Genomic DNA, 19,986 nt, shown 5'->3' with positions numbered 1-19,986 from the left:
GGTGGGAGACGTCCCAGAGTGACTTCCTGTTTCTGCGGTCTTCTCAATTTCCTTTGACTTAAAATACTGGGTACACCAATGTGACATATTTTGGGTAATATGTTTTGAATCCCAAAAGGACTAAGAAGTAGTAAATCCTATCTTTGAAAAAGGCAAAGAACCTGAGCTTTGGTCAGAAATCTGGCCTCAAAGGGACTTTTTCACTTTTTCAAATGGCTGTTATAACCGTGTCCTGTGACAAAGAGCCACCTTCTATGCAGTTACCCAGCTAATCTTACCCTCTGACCATCAGACAAGCTGCAGACAGTGATGAAGCCAAAAAGCAACGTCCTGAGCCCCAGCAAGGGCTGCCAGCCAGTGGGTCTGACCATCAGAGATCACCTGGCCTTCATGAAGGTGTCAACACCACTGTCATTGGGACAGGCATCCCAAAGAGGTCCCCAGGAGGGAGATGGAGCCCAACTCAGGCTGTGAGGGTCCTTGATGTCCTTGCATAAAGTTAAGGATGGGTCTAAGGGAGGCCCGGATGGAATCTACTAAGATAAAAATGTGGGGGGTGTGGCGCAAAAAGTATGGGAAGCAGACTCAAAGGATCCCTGGAAGCTTTATTCATTCGGACTCGGGCACTTCCAGATGCAAAAAATGGCCATCAGTTACAGAGGGGATTTAGTTTTATGGGGCACAGTCGGGATGATGTCATCACCGGAAGCCCCCCAGGAGCAGTTTTGACCGTCTGGAGCTAGCTGCACAGGTTAAAACCAGACCCGAGGGATGAGTACTCAGATCATGCCCATTGTTATTTGCTGTGCTTCTGTTTAGGACTAATTTGCCATGCGGGAGATCCAGGTCAGTATCCACCCCTTTCCTTTAGGGCCCTTTATTATCAGGAAAGGGTGCACTGGGAGAGGTTTAATGCTTGGCCAAGTTCCCCTCCCTCCCCTGAGCCCCACCATCCCTCCATTTTTCTTGGGGCGCTGTCTTATAGGAATATTATTTCCCATCACCCCTAAGGGGGCCTTGCGGGAAGGAGGGCAGTTTGAGCAGTGACTTCAGGAAGCAGCAGTGTCCTGAGGCATCTGGTTCGGTTCTTTCCATTCAGCACCTGGTTTCTTGTCCTCGTCCTCGGGATGTCCCTGCTTCTAACAGGGAGGAATGAGTCCCCCTTTATTACCAGAGTGGTCTCAGTGACCTCTCCTAGCACTGCCCCAAGTTCACAAGCAGCTAGAAAGCAGCTGGGAGGAGAGCAGCCTTGGACACAGGTGTGAAGAGCTCCTTCGTTACATCATCATGAAAGCTGATAAAACTGGAAAAGTGTGCACAGACCCTTCAACAAAAGTCACGTGTGGCTGCCCCAGACCAGGCAACGGCCCGTAGTTGACTTTTTCTTTCTTTTCAAGCATTATATACAGCCTTCACCTTGGGAACCTTTTACAGCGTTTGGTTTCCTGCAGCATATTACAGTAATCATAACTTATTTAAATCAATTCTGAGATCACACTTACAGCAGCAATCGTTTTAATGTGTAAATGCCAAGAGACCCAACTTGGCTCATCTGGGGAAATTTCCGTTCACTCAGAGAAGGGCCATATCTACACGTCTGAGTCCTCGCAGGTCACCTCTGGACCTCGTGGGAATTTGTTTTACCCTTTTCTCCGAAAGCGAACGCGACTGAGAAGTTCTCTGAGTTTGAGCACTACGGAGTGGTTGTTCACGCGGTCCTTCCACATTTCACAGGTCCTTCTAAATCTGTCATGATAACTTTCTCTTTTCAAGTTGAAATCTGCTCCAGTTGTTTCCAAATAACTGTCTTTTTTCCATATTTCCCTCCAAGAGTCTTTGAATTTTTCCAAGTAACTTTCTTTTTCGGAGTCTTCCTTCCATATTCCTTCTCCTTTTTTTAAGGCTGTTAATTCAGCTTTAAGTAAGTTTCTGTGAATTTTCCAATAGGTTTTGGTGTTATGATTTAGCCCTTTAACAAGAACAGTTTTGCCCAGGCCTCTTCTCAAAATTTCTTCATTCAGATTCACACTAAAATAGCCACCCTTGAATTAAAAAAAAAAAGTACCAATTATTTAAGAAAATTGTTATCATACCCATAATATCATATTTACATTAAAATCATTCATCAATTTTAGTCCTACAGAAAAAAAGTCAAAATATTGAACAAAAGGGTCAAGAGCTTAAAACAGCTATTACTAAATTCCCAAACTGCATTACAGAAGAAAACCTTGCTCAAAGTCAACTGACTCCTTTAAAAGAGAATTCTCTGCGACTCCTTGGTCTCTAACCCAAATCAGTGCAGAGGCAGCAAATTTAAAAAACATGCTTTCTTGGCTCAATGGTGCTCTTTGTTGGGAGAGTTGGGCAGGAGACAGGTGCCTCGGCAAAAGAGAGTAAAAGAAACTAAATACTAAAAGAAACTAAATACAGGCCAGGCTCAGTGATGCATGCCTGTAATCCCAGCTTCTTGGGAGGCTGAGGCAGGAGGATCAAAGCCAGCCTCAGCAACTTAATGAGGAGACCCTATCTCAAAATAAAAACTAAGAAAGGGCTGGGGGTGGGATGGTTAAGCATCCCAGGGTTCAATCCTCAGTACAAAAAAAGAAATTTAAAAAGACAAATTGAAAATGCACTGAATCACTGTTAAATTAGATCCAGAATTCCAGTGTTCAGGAGGGCGCTGGTATGTAAATACATTTTTAAAAGACCTCCCTCAAAATAATTAACATAAAAATGGTACTGCCCTTGAATCTTTGTCCTTCAGGAAATTTCATCCCTCACTTCCTAAAGTAACTAGGTAAATGGATTTCCCCCTCAGTAATTCACAGTAATTTTTACAGTTCTTGTGGGATTTTAATCTAATAAAATAATCTTCACATTAGACAAGTAATTCACAGTTAAATTCTAAAAATGTAAAAATTCCATATTTTAAACTAGGAAACATTTTCTAAGACCATATTAAAGAAATAAAGTAATATTTTCATTTATTCATTCATTCATTTAGTCTTACTGGGGATAGAACCCAAGGGTGCTCTACCACTGAGCTACATCCTCAGGGTTTTTATTTTTAATTTGGAAGCAGGCTTTCCCCAAACTGCTGAGGCTGGCCTTGAATTGGAGATCCTCCTGCCTCAGCCTCCCAAGTAGCTGGGATTATAGGTGTGTACCACCACAAGGGGCTTAAAATCGGAATCACTTTCCTATTTCCTTGTCCTAGATTATTTCCTGTTCTAGTTCGTTATACAACAACATCATGTCATATGATAGGGGACTTGACGACTAAGAAGCCCTGCTCTCTCCGGCCTCAGCACTCGGACCCCTTCATCTCTCCACATTCCCTTTCCATGAACACCCACATGCGCAGGCTCTGAAGACAGTCAGAAATCAGTCTGGGTACAATTCTTTATCCTGCTTTAAAAAAACAAATAAGCCATAAACTTTTTTCTGCATCGCTGTGATACTGGAATCGAAGGCTGTGCTGCTTGCAGCTCAGCCAAAGCTGGGGAGGCAGCGGCCATGCTTTCCTGGCTGGGATCTGCATCTGCAGGGGGCCCAGGGACCCTGGCCTTTAGACACGGTCTAAAGCAGGACACAGGCAGGAAAGCTCCTGTGCCTGGGGCTGGGCGGTGCCGCCCCCGCAGGTCAGCTGCAGTCCCACCTTGCCGCTCGGCCCAGGAACCCAGTTCCTGGGTTCCCATTCTCAGCATGAGGAAACTCAGCTGCAGAAAAGCAATCCTCAGGGAGCTGGGGGGACAGGGCCGTGGGCTTTAAAGGGGCTCTCTGCTAGTTGCGAACTTCACGACTGTACTTTTTTTCAATTAGATAATCATAATTCTAATTCAACAGCCGAATGTCACTGAAGTGATCAAGGAGTAAAAGCTAGCTTTTGCCCATCAAAAGAAAGCATGTCCCAGACCCTGGGACTGTGATTCGGCAGAGAGAAGCTAGGGAGCCCAGTCCCACAGGGCTGCCACCCGTCACACGGGTGAGAAAGCTCTGAGGCACCTCCTCAGGGGACTGGCCTCGGACCAGAAGCAGGACCTACCAATGCTGGCTCTAGAGTCAAAAGGCATGGGTTCCACGACATCTCTGCCAACTGTGACATCAAAAGGAAACCGCAGTAGAAGCCATGCTGAAGACTGGACTCTGGAGGCCATGGAGGCTGGAGTTTGGAGGTCATGGAGGCAGGGCCTACACAGGACTTGGCCACTGCCTGGGACCCCAGAGGCACCAGAACACACTGAGGCTGTGCCAGACGAAGCCTGCCCACCCGTGGCCACCGCACCATCTGCGGGCCCTGCTCTGTCTTCCGTGGTCACACGGTCCCTGCCACAGGACCTGTCCTCAACTCAACAGAAGCTTCCCCAGGACAGGATGCTCACTGCCTTGCAATAAACCACTCTCTGGGCTCAATCCAAGCTCCCGCTTTCCCTGCCTTCTCTGGAAGTCTGATTTAGAGCTGACCGCGTGTTTCCAAACTGCCACGCCGAAGACCCCACAGGAAGCTGTTTTCACTTGGGCAGTTTCTGGGTTTACACCGGGGGACACGGCGGGGCACTGGACCGACTGAGCACTGCTGACCTGCAGAAGCACCGTGCTGCTCCCAGCTGCCCGGACGCGCTCTGCAGGCTTTCCGATAGCACAGCAACATGACACACCTGTCTATGGAGGCCCGAGTACTTCCAATCCCCATGGCCCAAAGTCACTCATAACTAAAGGGGTTCATAAAAAAGTTTTCATTTTTTCAATCATGAGCATATTACACAGGTGACACAAGTTTATAACATTTATATGTGAAACACCTGGCTCTTTACACTTTTTTTTTTTTTTTTTTTTTTTTTTGTGGTGCTGGGGATGGAACCCAGGGCCTTGTGTTTGCAAGGCAAGCACTCTACCGACTGAGCTATCTCCCCAGCCCTCTTTACACACTATTAACAGCAATTTGAAAAACCAAAATGTTCAGAGTCCCACACATACTGAAAGTTAGAGTTAATTACTTACGTACAGGTAATAACAGAAGACGGTCAGTCACTGCTCACACTTCTTACTCACCTTATTCACCAGGAGGTAGCAGAAGAGTGTGGCGTTCTCCCTCCCCAGCAGCTGGAACCAGAGCAGCTGGGAAGGCCGCAGCTCCTCCTGCAGCCACTGCCTCCCGGGCCCAGTGAGGGCCACGCCGGCCAGCCTCACCAGCAAGACGCCCTGGGGCTCCTCTGAGCAGGCCAGCAGAGGAGAGCCAGGGTTAGGAGCAGCTGTGAAAGCAAATCCCGCAGCCGCCCGCCCACCCCCAGACAGACACCATGCACTGTGCCAACCTATAAATACAGTTTGCCTATTTCTATATTCAAGTTTTCTTTTAGAATAATACAAGTTATAATAACAGATGGAGGAATTTCGAAAACCCATTCCAGAAAGCTCCAGACTAGGAAGAGATTTAAACCACTTCCTAGTCTTCAACCTTCCCAGGCGTGTCTACAAATGTGTACATAAAGCTAGAGAAGGCTGTGCAGTTGAGGAACTTAGGAAGGGTTTCCCAAACCCTTCATAAACTTCTAAGGAATATAACTTTAATGACAAGATGCATTTATTTATTTATTTTTAGGTGACAGTGTCTCACTGGTGCCCTGGCTAGCCTGGAGCTCAGCTCAAGAGATGCTCCTGACTCAGCATCCTCAGTGCCGGGAATATAGGCGTGTACAACCATGTCCCGTTCAGAGTTTTATTTTAGGAAAAAAATTTACAACTTTCCAAAAAGGAAATTAAAAACTGAGTGTCTTAAAAAAAAAGAAAGAAAGAAAGAATATAGTTAACATTTGTAGAGCACTTGTCAAGTGATTGAAAGTAGAAAGTTATGCTCATCTAATCTCTAAGGAAAAAATACTATTTGCATTCAAGAAGATGTCCTAGAACCCTGTTATATGACACTGGAAATACATTCTCCTTCAAACATGGACTTCTTAAACCTGTCCCCTTGGATTTTGGCAAAAGCCTTTGATACAGTAATACACCAATTAGATTAAGGCAGGACATGCAATGAAAAATTAGATGGCCCTTGATGCGCGAGGGAAATCCAAATATTCCCAGGTCTTCTCCAACTCCTGATGCAGCCACCACCATCAGCCGCCCTCCCATAAAAGACCTCACAGTGGGAGACCAGAGACGTGAAGTGGATGGTCTGAATCAAATCCAACACTAGATCTTGAGTCCTCATGCCTAAGCCTCCCATGGTAAGGGTCACTGGGTTCCCTTTAACAGGGAAAGTCCCTACTGAGTATTTAAAATGTGAAGTGGTCAGTAAGAACCAAACAATAAATCTTCCAGAAATAAATCTACTGAATAAGGCAAGACAGACCCATAATGTAGTTAACCCAAAATATTATATAAAGTTTTTTTGGAAAAGCAAATGTTACTTTTCAAAGTCTATGATTTCTGCAGGGTGTGGTGGCACACGCCTGTAATCCCAGTGGCTCAGAGGCTGAGGCAGAAGAATGGAGAGTTCAAAACCAGCCTCAACAAAAGTGAGACACTAAGTAACTCAGTGAGACCCTATCTCTAAATAAAATACAAAACAGGGCTGGGTACGTGGCTCAGTGGCTGAGTTTCATCCATGGTACCACCAGAAAAAAAAAAAAAAAAAAAAAAAAAGCCTATGATTTCTAATCTATGACTTTTGAGTTTTGTGTTTTGCTTTTTTTTTTTAAGCATATTAAGCAGGTTTTACTTAAAAGTAGTAATATTTGTGATGGAAACCGTTCCGTTTTCCCAGCCCTTCAACAAGTCTTTTCTGCAAGCATCTTTTTAAATATTCTTTTAGTTGTTGATGGACCTTTATTTTATTCATTTATTTATATGCGGTGCTGAGAATCGAACCCAGTACTTCACACATGTGAGGCAAGTGCTCTACCATTGAGCCACAACCTCAGCCTCTCTGCAAGCAGTTTTTTAAAAACCCAGTGCATCCTGGGTGGGCTGACACAGAAGATGCTGGAAGTTCGAGAGGAGAGCAATGTGGCTCCCGCAGAGCAGGCCAAGGGTGGGACCTGGGTCTTGCGAGTGAACAGAGGCAGGGCAGCAGCAGCAGTAGGTCAGGCAAAGGAACGACCAGAGAGAAGCCACCGCCAAGGATCCACTACACTTCTGCTTCTGGAGGTGGGTGAGACCAGATCAGCTGGCAGAGCACTTGCCTCTCAGGCACAAGACCCTGGGTTCAATCCCCAAGCACCACAAAAAAAAAAAAAAAAAAAAAAAAAAAAAAAAAAGAAAGAAAGAAACTGTGACTAAATATTTTGTATTTTTTAGATTTTTGGAAAAACAGCACCTGATATAAAAATGGATTTGTTGTAAACAACCTCAGCTGCTCTAATAGTCATGACAGTATAAACGAATTCATGACAACAGACAGCTTCACGAGACGGGAGTTTCATGCCAGTGCCATGCACTCAAGTCAATTTTTTTAAAATACCAATGCTAAGAGAAGCTTCGGTAGCTTCCTTACAGCACCGCAGGTTGGGGAGGAGGCTGCCCACCACACACTGGACTACACAGGAAAGGAGGCAAGCACCAGACGCCTGCCAAAGAGACCAAGTGTCCCGACGTTCAGGTCATGAAATATTATATTATTATAGTATATTTGCTTGTTAAAATGATAATATTGGTGCATGTCCACTGCACAGCAGGCCGGGTTTTGTTGGACAATTTCACAGATGCACAGAACGTACTCTGGTCCCGTGTGTCCTTCTGCTTCTCTTTGCCTTCCTCCCTGCCCCGGCTCCCTTCCTTCCCTAGGGTCTCCCTTCTGCTTTGCTTCGAAGATCCTAAGCTGTGAGTGTGTTCACACTGCAGGCCAGGGTTTCCACTTTCCCTCATGAACAATGGAGGGTAATCAGGGATTAAAATGACATTTTTTTGCTCTTTTCTAAATACCACCTAGTTATTTAACATAATAGCAATAATTATAATAGTTACTTGGTCTTGTTCTCGCTTCTTACTTACTTTTCCATGAAGATATAAGAGGCAAAGTAATAGGAATATGTTCAATTTCTAAACCCTCCTCAGTTATCCGGTGTAATCGTCCGCGGAGTTTAACATTCTTTCTTATAAATTCTACTGGGATATCTGAAGAGCGTGTAAATTTTGATGTCTGTTGATTTAGAAAGAGAGAAACACAACTTTTCATTATCATTTTAATTTAAAATCAAAACTGTGAAACTGTCATCTAAACATTTAACAAGAAGACACATTTAAAAATTTAAATTTCATTCTTAATTTTATATTAATACTTTGGCATGATTTAGTCAAAAGTATGCACAGGAACATCAGAACTCCGTATTCACTATTTTTCTCTTTCAAACTACTATATAAGAGACTTTACACCTAAAACCTAAACAAAGCTGGGTCAAATTAAATTAGAGCCTCAACCAACAAGATTTCTCACTTAAAAGCCAAAGTTTTCAAAAGAGAAAGGGAACAAAGGCCAACACTAGGCACCCACCTCCATCCCTACCACCGGGAAAGCTCAGGGCGTGACACCTCTACATTCCCAGGGGAACAGCCTCACCCACCTTCATGACGAGTTAGGAACCTCCCCTGACGGAAAGGCAAATTAGAACCCAGCTTCCTAAGACAGTCTCAGAACCAGAGTCTTTGTAAAAATAAGAATGCAGCAGACAAGTCCAGAGTGTAGAGCAGCCTCAAGGATGAATGAGGTGTTTTCCCCACAAAATCAATGGCTTGAGGGAAATGGGGTTGTGTGTGTGTGTGTGTGTGTGTGTGTGTGTGTTATAAACAAACAAAGGAGACTTAAGAAATGCAACTAAAACAATAGATGGAACCCTGGGATCCTGATTTGGACAGATCATCCATTCTTATTTTTTTTATTTATTTTTGGTACCAGGTATCAGGGGCACTTAACCACTGAGCCGCATCCCCAGCCCCCCCCCCCTTTTTTTTGTGCCTCAAATCTTATATTTAATGACAGCACTTTACTAATTACAAATTTTTTTTCCATAACAGTGGAATAATAACCTTATTTGATCCTGCCGACAACTCTGTAATGTAAAAAGAGTAGGTGTCTTCCACCCATTCTACAGACCAAGAACCTAAAGATTAGAAAATTGATGTGAATGTTTTCCAATTAACACAACCAGGAGGTGAACCAGAAATTCAGAATGCAGAAATATTCAGAATCTAGCCTTCTTTCCAGTTAATGTGATACTTCCTGGGACCTAGATCATTTGTTTTAATAATCTGTTGGCCGACATCTAAATCCAGTGAATAAAAGGAAAACTTCAGTGACAAAACAAAAAGTTAGATATTTTTTTAAATGCATGAATCTTTTGCTAACCGTCATTTTCACCCTTGCAGAAATTTAGTTGGTTGTTTTAGTTATCTTTCCACCACTCTGACAAAAGTGGCAGGAGTAAAGATTTATCTTGGCTCATGGTTTTATACCCTGGACACTTGGCCCCATTGCTATGGATCAGTGGCGAGGCAGATCATCCTGATGGAGAGCACATGACAGAGCAGACCTGCTCATTTCAGGGGAAGTCAGAGATCTTCTCTTATATTTAGCCTGGTCAAAACTTAAAAAGAATCATACTGACCGGAGCAGCAGCCTCCGAGTCTGTACAGGCTTTTGAGATGCTCTACTATAAAATCCTGCCCTGGTGGCTCCATGACCCTGGGCTCCATGTCGCGCCGTGGCCTCAGCCCCCAGCCCTTTTTATTTTTTATTTTGAAACAGGGTCTCGCTAAGTTGCTGAGGCTGGCCTTGAACTTGCAGTCCTCCTGCCTCAGCTTCCCAAGCTGCTGGGATTACAGGTGCGCACCACCATGCCTGGCATCTATTTTACAAAGATGCCATGTGACAAGGAAATCTGGATATGTGCTGGGCTAGGTATTGGATAACAAGAGATCACTGTTAATTTTATTAGGTCACAATATTATAGGACAAACTGGTGTTATGAATCTTGATGCAATAAAATAGAAAGTAATCACAACCTTCTTGCCAAAGTGTATACACTGAATTTAACAAGGAAACAGACAAATCCAGAACACGAGACATTCTACAAGACAACTGGTGTGGACTCCGTCAGTATCGTGAGACAAAAACTGAAGGAAAAGCGAGCGGGAGCAACATCCTAGAATCAGAGACCAATGAGACAGAATTGGTTACAAAGAATGATTCTCGATTGAATTTTGGAGTGAGGAAAAAGCAATAATAAAAGGAATTTTCGAGAACATCAGAACGTGAACTGTATTTTAGAAACTATCACGACAAGAATGTTCCGCGTCTGAGCTGTGATGTGTCCAGGTGCACACAGGGGAACATCCTTGCCCTTAGGAAGGACATGTGAAGAGGTCACGGGCAGACTTTCATGACATCTGTGCTCGTTTCCAAATGCTTTTGTGGAGGGACAGAGAACAAGTCTGGAACAGCATTAGTAAGAGGCAAATCTGGATCAAATGTCAATGAACGTTACAAAACCTATCAGAAGTTGGAAGGAAACATATTCTAGATCTGTCAACATTCACTTGAGAAGGTGGAATAAAACTGTAAATCTTATGTTTATAAAGGAAATCACTGTATGAGGAAGTCATCTTTAAAACAAACAAACAAACAAAAAGAAGGTGGCATATGCAGAGTAAAATAAGAGGGAAGTATTAAATCAGACCTCAGAGTCCGGTCTCCCGACACAGGTGCTTAAGGCAGGCGTGAGGACACCAGCGTGGATTAGAGGCCGCCTGTCAGACGGCTCTCAGGCTGGGGCATCACTCAGGGACTGCCATGAACAAACCACAGAACTCTAGCGAGGGTCCTTTCCAGTCTGACCACCAGCCACCTGAGTGCTGCATCAGGACCCGGCATCAGGGTGGGGGCTGGTGCATGCAGGAACGTGAACACCAGGCGCCTGGCCAGTGCTCAGGGGGTCCCAGCAAGCAGAATGGTGGCCCAAATGTGAATGACTGCCCTGTGCTCCCCAGGCTAGTGAAGAAGGAATGAGGGTTAATTAGGGTAGCAAATGGGGAAGCTTCAGAGGCTTCGGAAACTGGAATTCAAAATGGGCAAGTGTGATAAAGACGCCAAGACAGAAAACAGCAAAAACAAACAAAACGTGCAACCCCTCTCCTCGTCCAAAAGCAAGACCTTCCGCCTGGGGCGGCATCAACAGGAGCAGGATCCTGAGGGAGAGAAGTGACAGTGGGCTCCGGGAACCCGCCCTCTGCTCCTCTCCCAGGATTCCGGTGCACGAAGGCTTTCACCAAGCAGAGCAAGGTGGAGAGGAGGGACAGAGCTGGAAGCCACATCACTAGAGAGCCACGAGCATCCACCCGAGGCCACTGAAGAGGTCGGCTCACAAGTCGCACCTCAACTCTGAGGTGTCGCTGGTTCAGGACGTACAACTACAGTCCAAGGTGCCTTCATGTTTGGAGTCATCGCTATGGAGCTGAGGAGGGGACAGAAATAGAGCCCCATGTTCCCACTCCCAAGGAGCTCATGTCCACATGAGAAAGACCCTCTGCCTCCGCTCCTCTGGGTCCCGCAGCAGCAGCAAGTTCAAGGCTGCGCTGCCGTGACAGGCCCACACAGAACAGCCAGGGAACAGCGGGGGAGCAGGAGATAAGCAGGTTTCAGACAAAGGACACGTGCAAAGGGGCCAAAAAGGGAAAGACCCAAAGTACAGGAACACAGGAGTATGCCCTGAAAGGAAGTGAGTCCCGAACTCGTGGTACACACTACCGCTCTCCTGAAGACTCAGAAAGAGAAGCCACCACCAGCAGGCCGAGTCCGAGCTTCAGAAGGTGAAGGAGGTGTCCTAGGACAAATGGATAAAGCTAGAAGCATCCCAGAGGGAGAAACTTAAGGGTTTCAAGGTCAAGAAGACACACATCTGAAATCCAACCATGCGGGACCATCTTCCCTAAGCATCCACATAGCTTCTCATCTACACAGGCACCGGGTACAAGAATACCTTGTTCACAGGATTATTATAAGCATTAAATGAAACCATGTATACAAAACGTCAGAAGTTCTAGCCAGAGCAATCAGGCAAGATAAAGAAACATGCCAAATAGAAGCAGCGAGAGTGGGCCTCCTGGCCCGATACAGGAGGAAAAGCTCTCAGTCTTTCACCATTATGTTGACGTTCACTGTATGGCTTTTATGTTTTCTATTCCTAGTTGTTGGGTGCTTTTTACCATGAGAGGATGTTGAATTTTGCCAACTGCTGTTCCTGCATCAATTGAAACCTTCACTTAGTATTCCCCCCACAGTCTACATATGTGGTGTATTATACTGATTGATGTTTGTATGCTGAACCATCTTTGCATTCCAGGAATAAATCCCACTTGTTTATGATGCATAATCCTTTTAGTATGGGGTTGAATTTGGTTTGCTAGTACTCAGTTGAGGATATTTTTGCATAAGGTAAGGGACACAAGGAATATTGGTCTGTGGTTTTAACTTGTATTTTTCTTTGGTTTTTGGATCAGGGGAATGCTGGCTTCATAGAATGAGTTAGGAAATATTTATCCTCTTCAGTTTTGGGGAAAAGTTTGAGAAGAATTGGTTAGTTCTTTAAATGCCTGACAGGATTCAAGAGTGAAGCCAACAAGTCCTGTGCTTTTCTTTCTTGAGAGATTTGTGATTACTGATTTAACCTCCCTACTCGTTATAGGTTTATTTGGATTTTCTATTTATTCATGATTCAGTCTTAGAAGGCTTTGAGTTTTTAGGAATTTATCCATTTCATATACATTACCCAATATGATGTATCATATTAGTGTGTGTGTGTGTGTGTGTGTGTGTGTGTTTGTGTTTGTGGGAACTGAACGCAGGGCCTTGTGCATGCTAGGTAAGCACTCTACCACTGAACCACATCCCCAGCTCTCTAGTGCTCTCTTATTTCTGTAGAATTGGTAGTAATACACTCACTTTCACTTCTGACTTTCATCCTTTGAGTCTGTTCTTTTTTCTTAGTTCATTTATCTACAAAAATTAATTAAAATGGATCAAAGATCTAAACAGAATACCTAAAACTTCAAAACTCTTAAAACAAAATATAGGGCCAAAAGCTTCATGATATTGGATCAGCAATGATTTACCTCAGATGTGACTCCAAAGGCACAGGTCATACAGAAAAAAACAGACACATCAGATTGCATAGAAATGTTAGAACTGCCCCTGGCTGGAAGCTATCCACAGAGTGAAAAAGCAGCCTACAGAGCAGGGAACATCTGCAAACACCAGACGAGGGATGGATACTCAGAACACAGGCAAAACTCCTAAAACTCAGCGACAACAGAAACCAAGCACCCGGACTAGGAATGGGCAAAAATCCTAAACACTTCTTCAAAGAAGATATATGAAAGACCAAAAATCCCACAGAAAGGCCTTCAACACACTAGGGAAACGCAAAAATTACCAGGGAAAGGCAAGTGCAAGTCCAAATCACAATGGAAAAAAATCACTGGTACCCACTAGGGTGGCTCCTGTCGAAACAGCAGAAAATCACAAGTGCTGATGAGAACATGCAGGAACAGGAAGCTCACCGCTGCTGGAGGGATCGCAGAGTGGCACAGCCACTACAGGAAATGGAACGAGAGTTCCATAACACACGATCCAGCTCATTCACTACTGTGTACAGACCCGGAAGAAGCGAAAGCAGGAGCTCAAAGAGGTATTTGTCCCTGACTGATCAGAGCAGGTTATTCACAATAGCTAACATGCTGAAGCAATCTGGTGCCATCAAGATTGCTTGATGGCGGCCAAACAAAGGTGGTACACACATACGACCAGGATGACCAGTCTTAGAAAGGACAGAAATTTCAACATATGCTACCATATGGATGAACACAGAGAGCATCAGGCGAAGTAAATTAAGTCAATCTCAAAAAAGAAAGAAAGAAAGAAAAAAAAGACACCAAATACAGTCTGGATCCATTTGAGGTCCTAGGGTAGTAAAGTCGGAGACACAGACATAGGAATGACAGTCACCAGGGGCTGGGGGGAAGGGAATGAGAGTTACTGTTTAATGGGTGCAGAGTTGCAGTTCTGCAAGATGAAGAGAGTTCTAAGAAGGGAAGCTGGTGACCACCACACAACAATAGGAACACACTTAATACCCCTGAATTTTTTGTACACTTAGAAGTGGTTAAGATGCCACAATTAAAAAAAAAAAAAAAAACTGAAAAACAAAATATACTTGTAAAACTTGACTGATGTTATGATCTGGATGTGAGGTGTCCCCCAAAAGCTCCTGTGTCCATGCAGGAATGTTCGGCAGTGAAATGATCAGACTGTGAGAGCTGTAAAGGAATCAGCCCATCCTAGTTTGCATGGACTGACTGGGTGGTGAGTGCAGGCAGGTGGGGTGTGACAGGAGGAGGTGGGTCACCAGGGCCTGCCCTGGACGGTGCATCTTCCCCGTGTCCCCGGCCCTCACTCTGCTTCCCAGTCACCATGAACAGATCAGCTCTCCTCCACCAAGCCCTTCCGCCATGATGTTCTGCTTCACCTTGGGCCCAGAGCAATGGTGTTGGCCTAGTATGGACTGAACCTCTGAAGCCATGAGCCAAACTAAACTTGTTCTCGTCAGATATTTTGGTCACAGAGATGAAAGCTGACCAACACAACTTATCAAATGGATCTACACTATGTCTATGATTAAAGCATTGTCAAAAGGACCAAAATGACAACAAAATAAACACACACACACAAAAATCAACTGAAAGCAAAAATTATTCAGTGCAAAGGGACATAATTAAACTAAAAATCACTTTTTAAGATATCTGAGTGTTTTCTGGGCATGGTGGTGCATGTCTGTAATTCCAGCAATATGGGAGGCTGAGGCAGGAGGACCACAAATCCAAAGCCAGTAGCAGCAAGTTGGTGAAGCCTAGGCAACTCAGCAAGACCCTGGCTCAAAATAAAATATAAAAAGTCTGGGGATGGGGTTCAGTGGTTAAGCACCCCTGGTTCAGTCCTGTTCTAAAAAAAGAAAGAGAGAGAGAGAGAGAGAGAGAGAGAGAGAGAGAGAGAGAGAGAGAGAGAGAGATTTGCAGTGTTTTGGAATGTAAACTTAGTAATTAAAATATTTTAACAATTAATCCTTTTTTCTCTCTCTTTTTTTTTTTTTTTTTTTTTTTTTGATCCTGGGGATTAAACCCACAGGTACTCTATCACTGGATTACATTCCCAGTGCTTTTTATTCTTTTTACTTTGAGACAGGGTCTTGCTAAGATGCTCAGGGCCTCACTAAATTACTGAGGTTGGCCTCAAACTTGCAATCTCCTGCCTCAGTCTCCTGAGTCACTGAGATTAGAAGTGTGTGCCAAAATACCCAGCTCAGATTCATATGTAAATGAGAAAGAAGCGATTAAGTGAATATAGGCATACAATTACTTTTTGCAAAATCCTGTGCACGTTACTTTTGAACCAAGATCTTAACATATACCCACTGTTGTAAAACACTGAAGCTTCCAATGTAGATAACAAAATGATACATGATTTGAGATGAAAACTATTTAAAGGGACAATAAATTGCCTATTGCCTTTTTCTTTTTTAACTCACCAGTCGAACACTTCTCACAAATAATATTATTCCAGCTATGGCCATTCCAGTGCTGATGTGCTACAGAAAAGAGATTTAGTGATTAATTCTCAGTAGTTATCAGTCACAACAGTGAAAGTGCTAATCAGGAGGGGAAAGAGAAGACTCTCCTCCCTGTATCAAACAGTGTGGATGATACACACCCTCCCCACGACCACCCATTTCTTCCCAAAACTCTCCACCCATTACTCTCCGTCTTTTCCAGCAATCTGGCTTACACAATAACTAAACGGTATTACTTCACCAATGAATTCCTTGAACTGTGAAGAGTTCAACACTTCTGTTCTATGGCTGTAGTCCTAAGCATAACTTTGCATCCACGGTGAGAATTTAACTATTTAGTGGAAAACCTTAACACTAAAACCTTAAAATACAGCACCTTGGTAAAGATCTAGGGGTAAATGATTGGGGAAAACTTAATGATGCTTTTAAATTAATTCATTTAAACTGAAGTAGACTTAAAGGACTTTAATGAAAAAAATAGAAATATGGCAACTCCCTCAAAAAGAGTGAGAATCTAACATACCTTCTCCAATAAAGGCAACTAGGTGCATAAGGAAAGAATGGAGATATGCACAGGGGTACATCTGGTCCTATGATTGAGTTATCTGGAGTAATCTACCTACATGTTAACTTAAACACTGCTTCCTCCCATGATCCTTCTGAAGACAATTGGTGTGTGTGTGTGTGTGTGTGTGTGTGTACGCGTGTGTGTGCACGCACTGGGGACTGAGACGAGGACCTTGCACATGCTAAGCACACACAATCCCTGAGCCTCACCCCCAGTCCTGAGGCCAATTTTTAATTTGAAATCACTCACGCATCTATTCCCACTGAACCGCAAGAGAGAAGGCCTCATCGACTGGGATCCACGTGAGATCCATTCACGAAAGCTAGGTCCACTTAACAAGGGGCAGCCGAAGGACAGGGCTGCCCAGCAGTGTAGGCAGACACGGCCTGGGCGGCTCAGCTGCAGAGCCATCCAGCTTGACAACAGGATTTTAGAGTCCACCATCCTTCCACGACCAGCTCTCACTCCCTCTTCACTGGCCTTCCTGGTCACCGGCTCCTCCTCTTTCCCGGCCTCCTTTCCCTCCCCAGGTCAGGGCCCCGGTCTCAGTTCTGCAGCTGTGACCCCGGCTCCAGGCCGCCTCTCAGGGGCAGAGTAACCGCTGAGGTCCCACCGTCCCGGCCGGGGACACCTGTGGGGGCTTGAACGGAGCCACACGCATCCCACTGACGGCGACTTTTTACGAGATGCTGCTTTTGGAAAGGTCTACTCTGCAGTAACAGGAACAATCGGAGCGGGTGGACTGTACTTGGCATAGACTAGAAAAATCAGACAGGCCGTCCCGACTGGCTCGCTCCCACGCTGCTCCAGGGGCCGCGCGGGGTCCCGCCCGCCCCGGTCCCTGCACGCCCGGCCTCCCGCGCGCCAGGCCGACGGCTGCCGTCCCCGCCTCCCCGCTCCCGGGCGACATCGCGGAGCCCCGGCCGGCCCTCCCCGCGCCCGTCCTCCCGGCGCGGCCCCGCGCAGGCCCCGCGCTCCCGACGGCGCCGCGGCACCTGGACGAGGCGCAGGTGGTCGTCCGCCCACCGAGAGACCCGCGCCACCGCGTTGGGCGCCGCCGCGCCGGGCTCGGGTGGCCGCGACGCGGGACCCGCAGGCCGCCCCGCCATGTCGCCCGCGGTGCTCCTGGGCGGCGGCAGGGGGCGCGCGCGGGCAGTTCCTTCCGGGGCCGCGGTGCTCCTGGGCGGCGGCAGGGGGCGCGCGCGGGCGGGTCCCTCCGGGGCCGCGGTGCTCCTGGGCGGCGGCAGGGGGCGCGCGAGGGCTGGCCGCTCCGGCCGGCCTCGAGCGGGGTCCGCGCTTTCCCAAGGCCCAGGCTGCAGCGCTGAGAGCACACCTGTTCACGCCGGGAAGGTGATCGGTTTGTGATTGCAGTTAAACCAGCCGCGGGGTGGTTTTCGCAGGTGCCAGCAAGAAAGGAAACTGAAGCACGTAATTCCTTCCACCGCCCCCAAACATAACCACAGGCATGTATTTGAATTGTGCTTGGCCGCAGACATGACCCATAAAGGAAAATTGATGTTAGGTTTCACCAAAATGTAAAACTTTAGCTCCGTGAAAGACCCTGATAAGAGGCATGATTAAAACTATACACTGGGAGAAAACAGGCAAACCACATTTCTAATAAAGGACTCATATTTAGAATATAGAAAGTACACCCAAACCCAATAGTAAAAGAGCAGAAATGCAATTAGAATAAGAACAAGAGATGTGGTCAGTTCACCAAAGAGGTATGTACATATGCTATAACCGTACAGGGTGTCAGCATTACTGGCCATTAGGGAAATGCAAATTAAACTACAGACCACTACCAACATCCGTGTCTTCTGTTAGGGTTCACTTTTGGTATTGCACAAACGTATCCTGACGTTTCCATGCTTATAGTGCCACACAGAATATTTGCACTGCCCTAAAAATCCTCTGCTCCACCTAAGTCATCCCTCCTTGCCTCCCTGTAATCTCCAGCAATGACTGATCTTTTCACCGTCTCCTTTGTTTCGACTTTTCTGGAACGTCATCTAGCTGGAATCACATGGTCTGCGTCCTTCTCAGCTTGGCTGCTTTCACTTGGGAATATATGTTACATGGCCACATCATTGTGGCTTGATAACTCACTTTTTATTGCCTAATACTTATCCGTCGTATGACTGTACCAGTTTGTTTGCATCTACTTAAGGACTCTTGGTGGCTCTCAAGTCTTAACAATTACGGGTAAAGCTGCTCTCCACTGCGAGTTTTTACATGGACATGGGTTTTCAATTCGTTTGGTGAGTACCAAGCAGCCCCAGTACAGGCTTTCCCCTGACCTGCTTTCTGCCATGGAAAAACAGCACTGACCTCTTAGCCGTGAGAGGACACAGAGAGGACACAGCAGAAAGGCCCTCACGAGACCACGCATGCCAGCACCTTGATATTGGGCTTCCAGTATTGTGAGAAATAAATTTTGTTTGCACATTTTCCCATCTATAGAATTTTATTGCAGCAGCACAATTGGACCAAGATATCATTGCTTCCATGGATTGTGTTCAAGTTGTATCTCAAGAGTCATCATCTGACCCAAGACCGCCTAGCGTCTTCCTCTTACATTCTAGGAGTTTTATAGTTTTGTGTTCACATGTGCTTAAGGTCCATTTTGAATCAATTTTGGTGAGAAGTGTGTCCACATTTTTCCTTTGAGGCTGTCCAGATGTTCCAGCAATGTTATTGTAAAGACTGTTTTTCTCCATTGTATTGCTTTTCTTTTTTGTCAAAGACCAATTGACTACATTTGTGTGGGTTTAGTTGTGTTTTGTGTTTTTTTCCAGTGATTTTTGTGGTCCTGGGGATTGGAGTCAGGGGCACTCTACCACTGAGCTGCACCCACAGCCTTTTATATTTTTTGAGACAGGGTCTCACTAAGTTGTGAAGCCTAGCATTGAACTTGATTCTCAGGTACCAGGTCCCATCACCCTGTACATGGAGATGAGGCCCCCCAGGGGTGATTAGTGTGGGGCTCTAATTTGACAGGACTGTTATAAGAAGACACCAGAGATGCAAACACACAGAGGAAAGGTTATGTGAGGACACTGAAAAGGTGGCGGTCTCCAAACCATGGAGAGGGCTCAGGAGAAACCCAACCTCTGACACCATGATCTTGGATTTCCAGCTCCAGAACTGTGAGGGGAAAAAAAAAAATTCCATAGTTTAAGCCACCAAGTCTGTGGTATTTTGTTTTGGCAGCCTACAAATGAATTTGTTCTTGATTGTTTCTATTTATGCAGTCATAATCTAACTTCAAAGACTTCTTTTTCAGCAAAGATTCCAAATTTAAGTAAAATTTGCTCCAATAGCACCAACTTGTACGGAAATATTTTTCTATGCATTTCCACTTTCCTTTAAAATTGTAATCACTGAAATAGCCAATACCAAAATACAAGTGTCTCAAAAATATGAGATCTTGTAATAAAATGCCTCAGTGAAATTTTTTATGATCTCAAATTACCTACATATCATCTCCTCTTAAAGGAAAGTATCATATACCTATCTGCCCTCCATTTGCTCAGGTTATAAATGACAGATAACTAGAGCCAAGGATGGCTTCATAAGAAAAAAAAGAAATGTTTGGTGGTAAGTACTGTAATTGGAAATTACTGTAGTTGGTTCTAATTAAATAATGCCATCTACTCTAATTTTAACAATAATATTAAGGTGAATTTAGCTATTAATTAAAATAAAACAAGATATTTCATTAATGTTTTATTTTTTTAGAGATTGTATAACAATCATTTTGAACATTTAAATAATCCTTCATGTAAAAATCTGGATTTA

At 45.0% G+C, this 19,986-nt stretch overlaps 1 protein-coding gene across 3 annotated transcripts; it reads right to left on the bottom strand.

Annotated features, from left to right (window-relative positions):
* Positions 1–601: 601 nt before the first annotated feature.
* Positions 602–17,316, bottom strand: LOC306670330 (protein C3orf33). Of its 3 annotated transcripts, none has more exons than XM_079155048.1 (5): positions 17,178–17,316; positions 15,573–15,632; positions 7,993–8,140; positions 5,053–5,213; positions 602–2,042 (listed from the first exon to the last, which is right to left on the bottom strand). In XM_079155048.1, exons 1-5 carry the CDS (start codon positions 17,289–17,291, stop codon positions 1,641–1,643), a joined length of 885 nt encoding a protein of 294 aa, XP_079011174.1. In that variant the 5' UTR covers positions 17,292–17,316; the 3' UTR covers positions 602–1,640. The 3 variants fall into 3 exon arrangements, with proteins under 3 accessions (XP_079011174.1, XP_079011175.1, XP_079011173.1); XM_079155049.1 differs by having other exon boundaries at positions 17,209–17,316; XM_079155047.1 differs by lacking the exon at positions 17,178–17,316 and adding an exon at positions 16,432–16,841.
* Between the last annotated feature and the right edge of the window lie 2,670 nt (positions 17,317–19,986).

This window comes from Sciurus vulgaris (genome assembly GCF_902686455.1).
Source record: "Sciurus vulgaris genome assembly, chromosome: 10".
Taxonomy (NCBI): Eukaryota; Metazoa; Chordata; class Mammalia; order Rodentia; family Sciuridae; genus Sciurus; species Sciurus vulgaris.
The sequence above is the reverse complement of the archived record's forward strand: the minus strand, read 5'-3'. Positions and strand labels throughout refer to the sequence as shown.

Coding starts and splice junctions, on each gene's coding strand:
- LOC306670330 (XM_079155047.1), bottom strand. CDS start 16,626: ATGGTGGACTCTAAAATCCTGTTGTCAAGCTGGATGGCTCTGCAGCTG. Junction 15,633..16,431: donor GGTTCAGTGGGAATAGATGC/GTGAGTGATTTC, acceptor TCTTTTCTGTAG/CACATCAGCACTGGAATGGC. Junction 5,214..7,992: donor TCTTATATCTTCATGGAAAA/GTAAGTAAGAAG, acceptor TGGCCTGCTCAG/AGGAGCCCCAGGGCGTCTTG.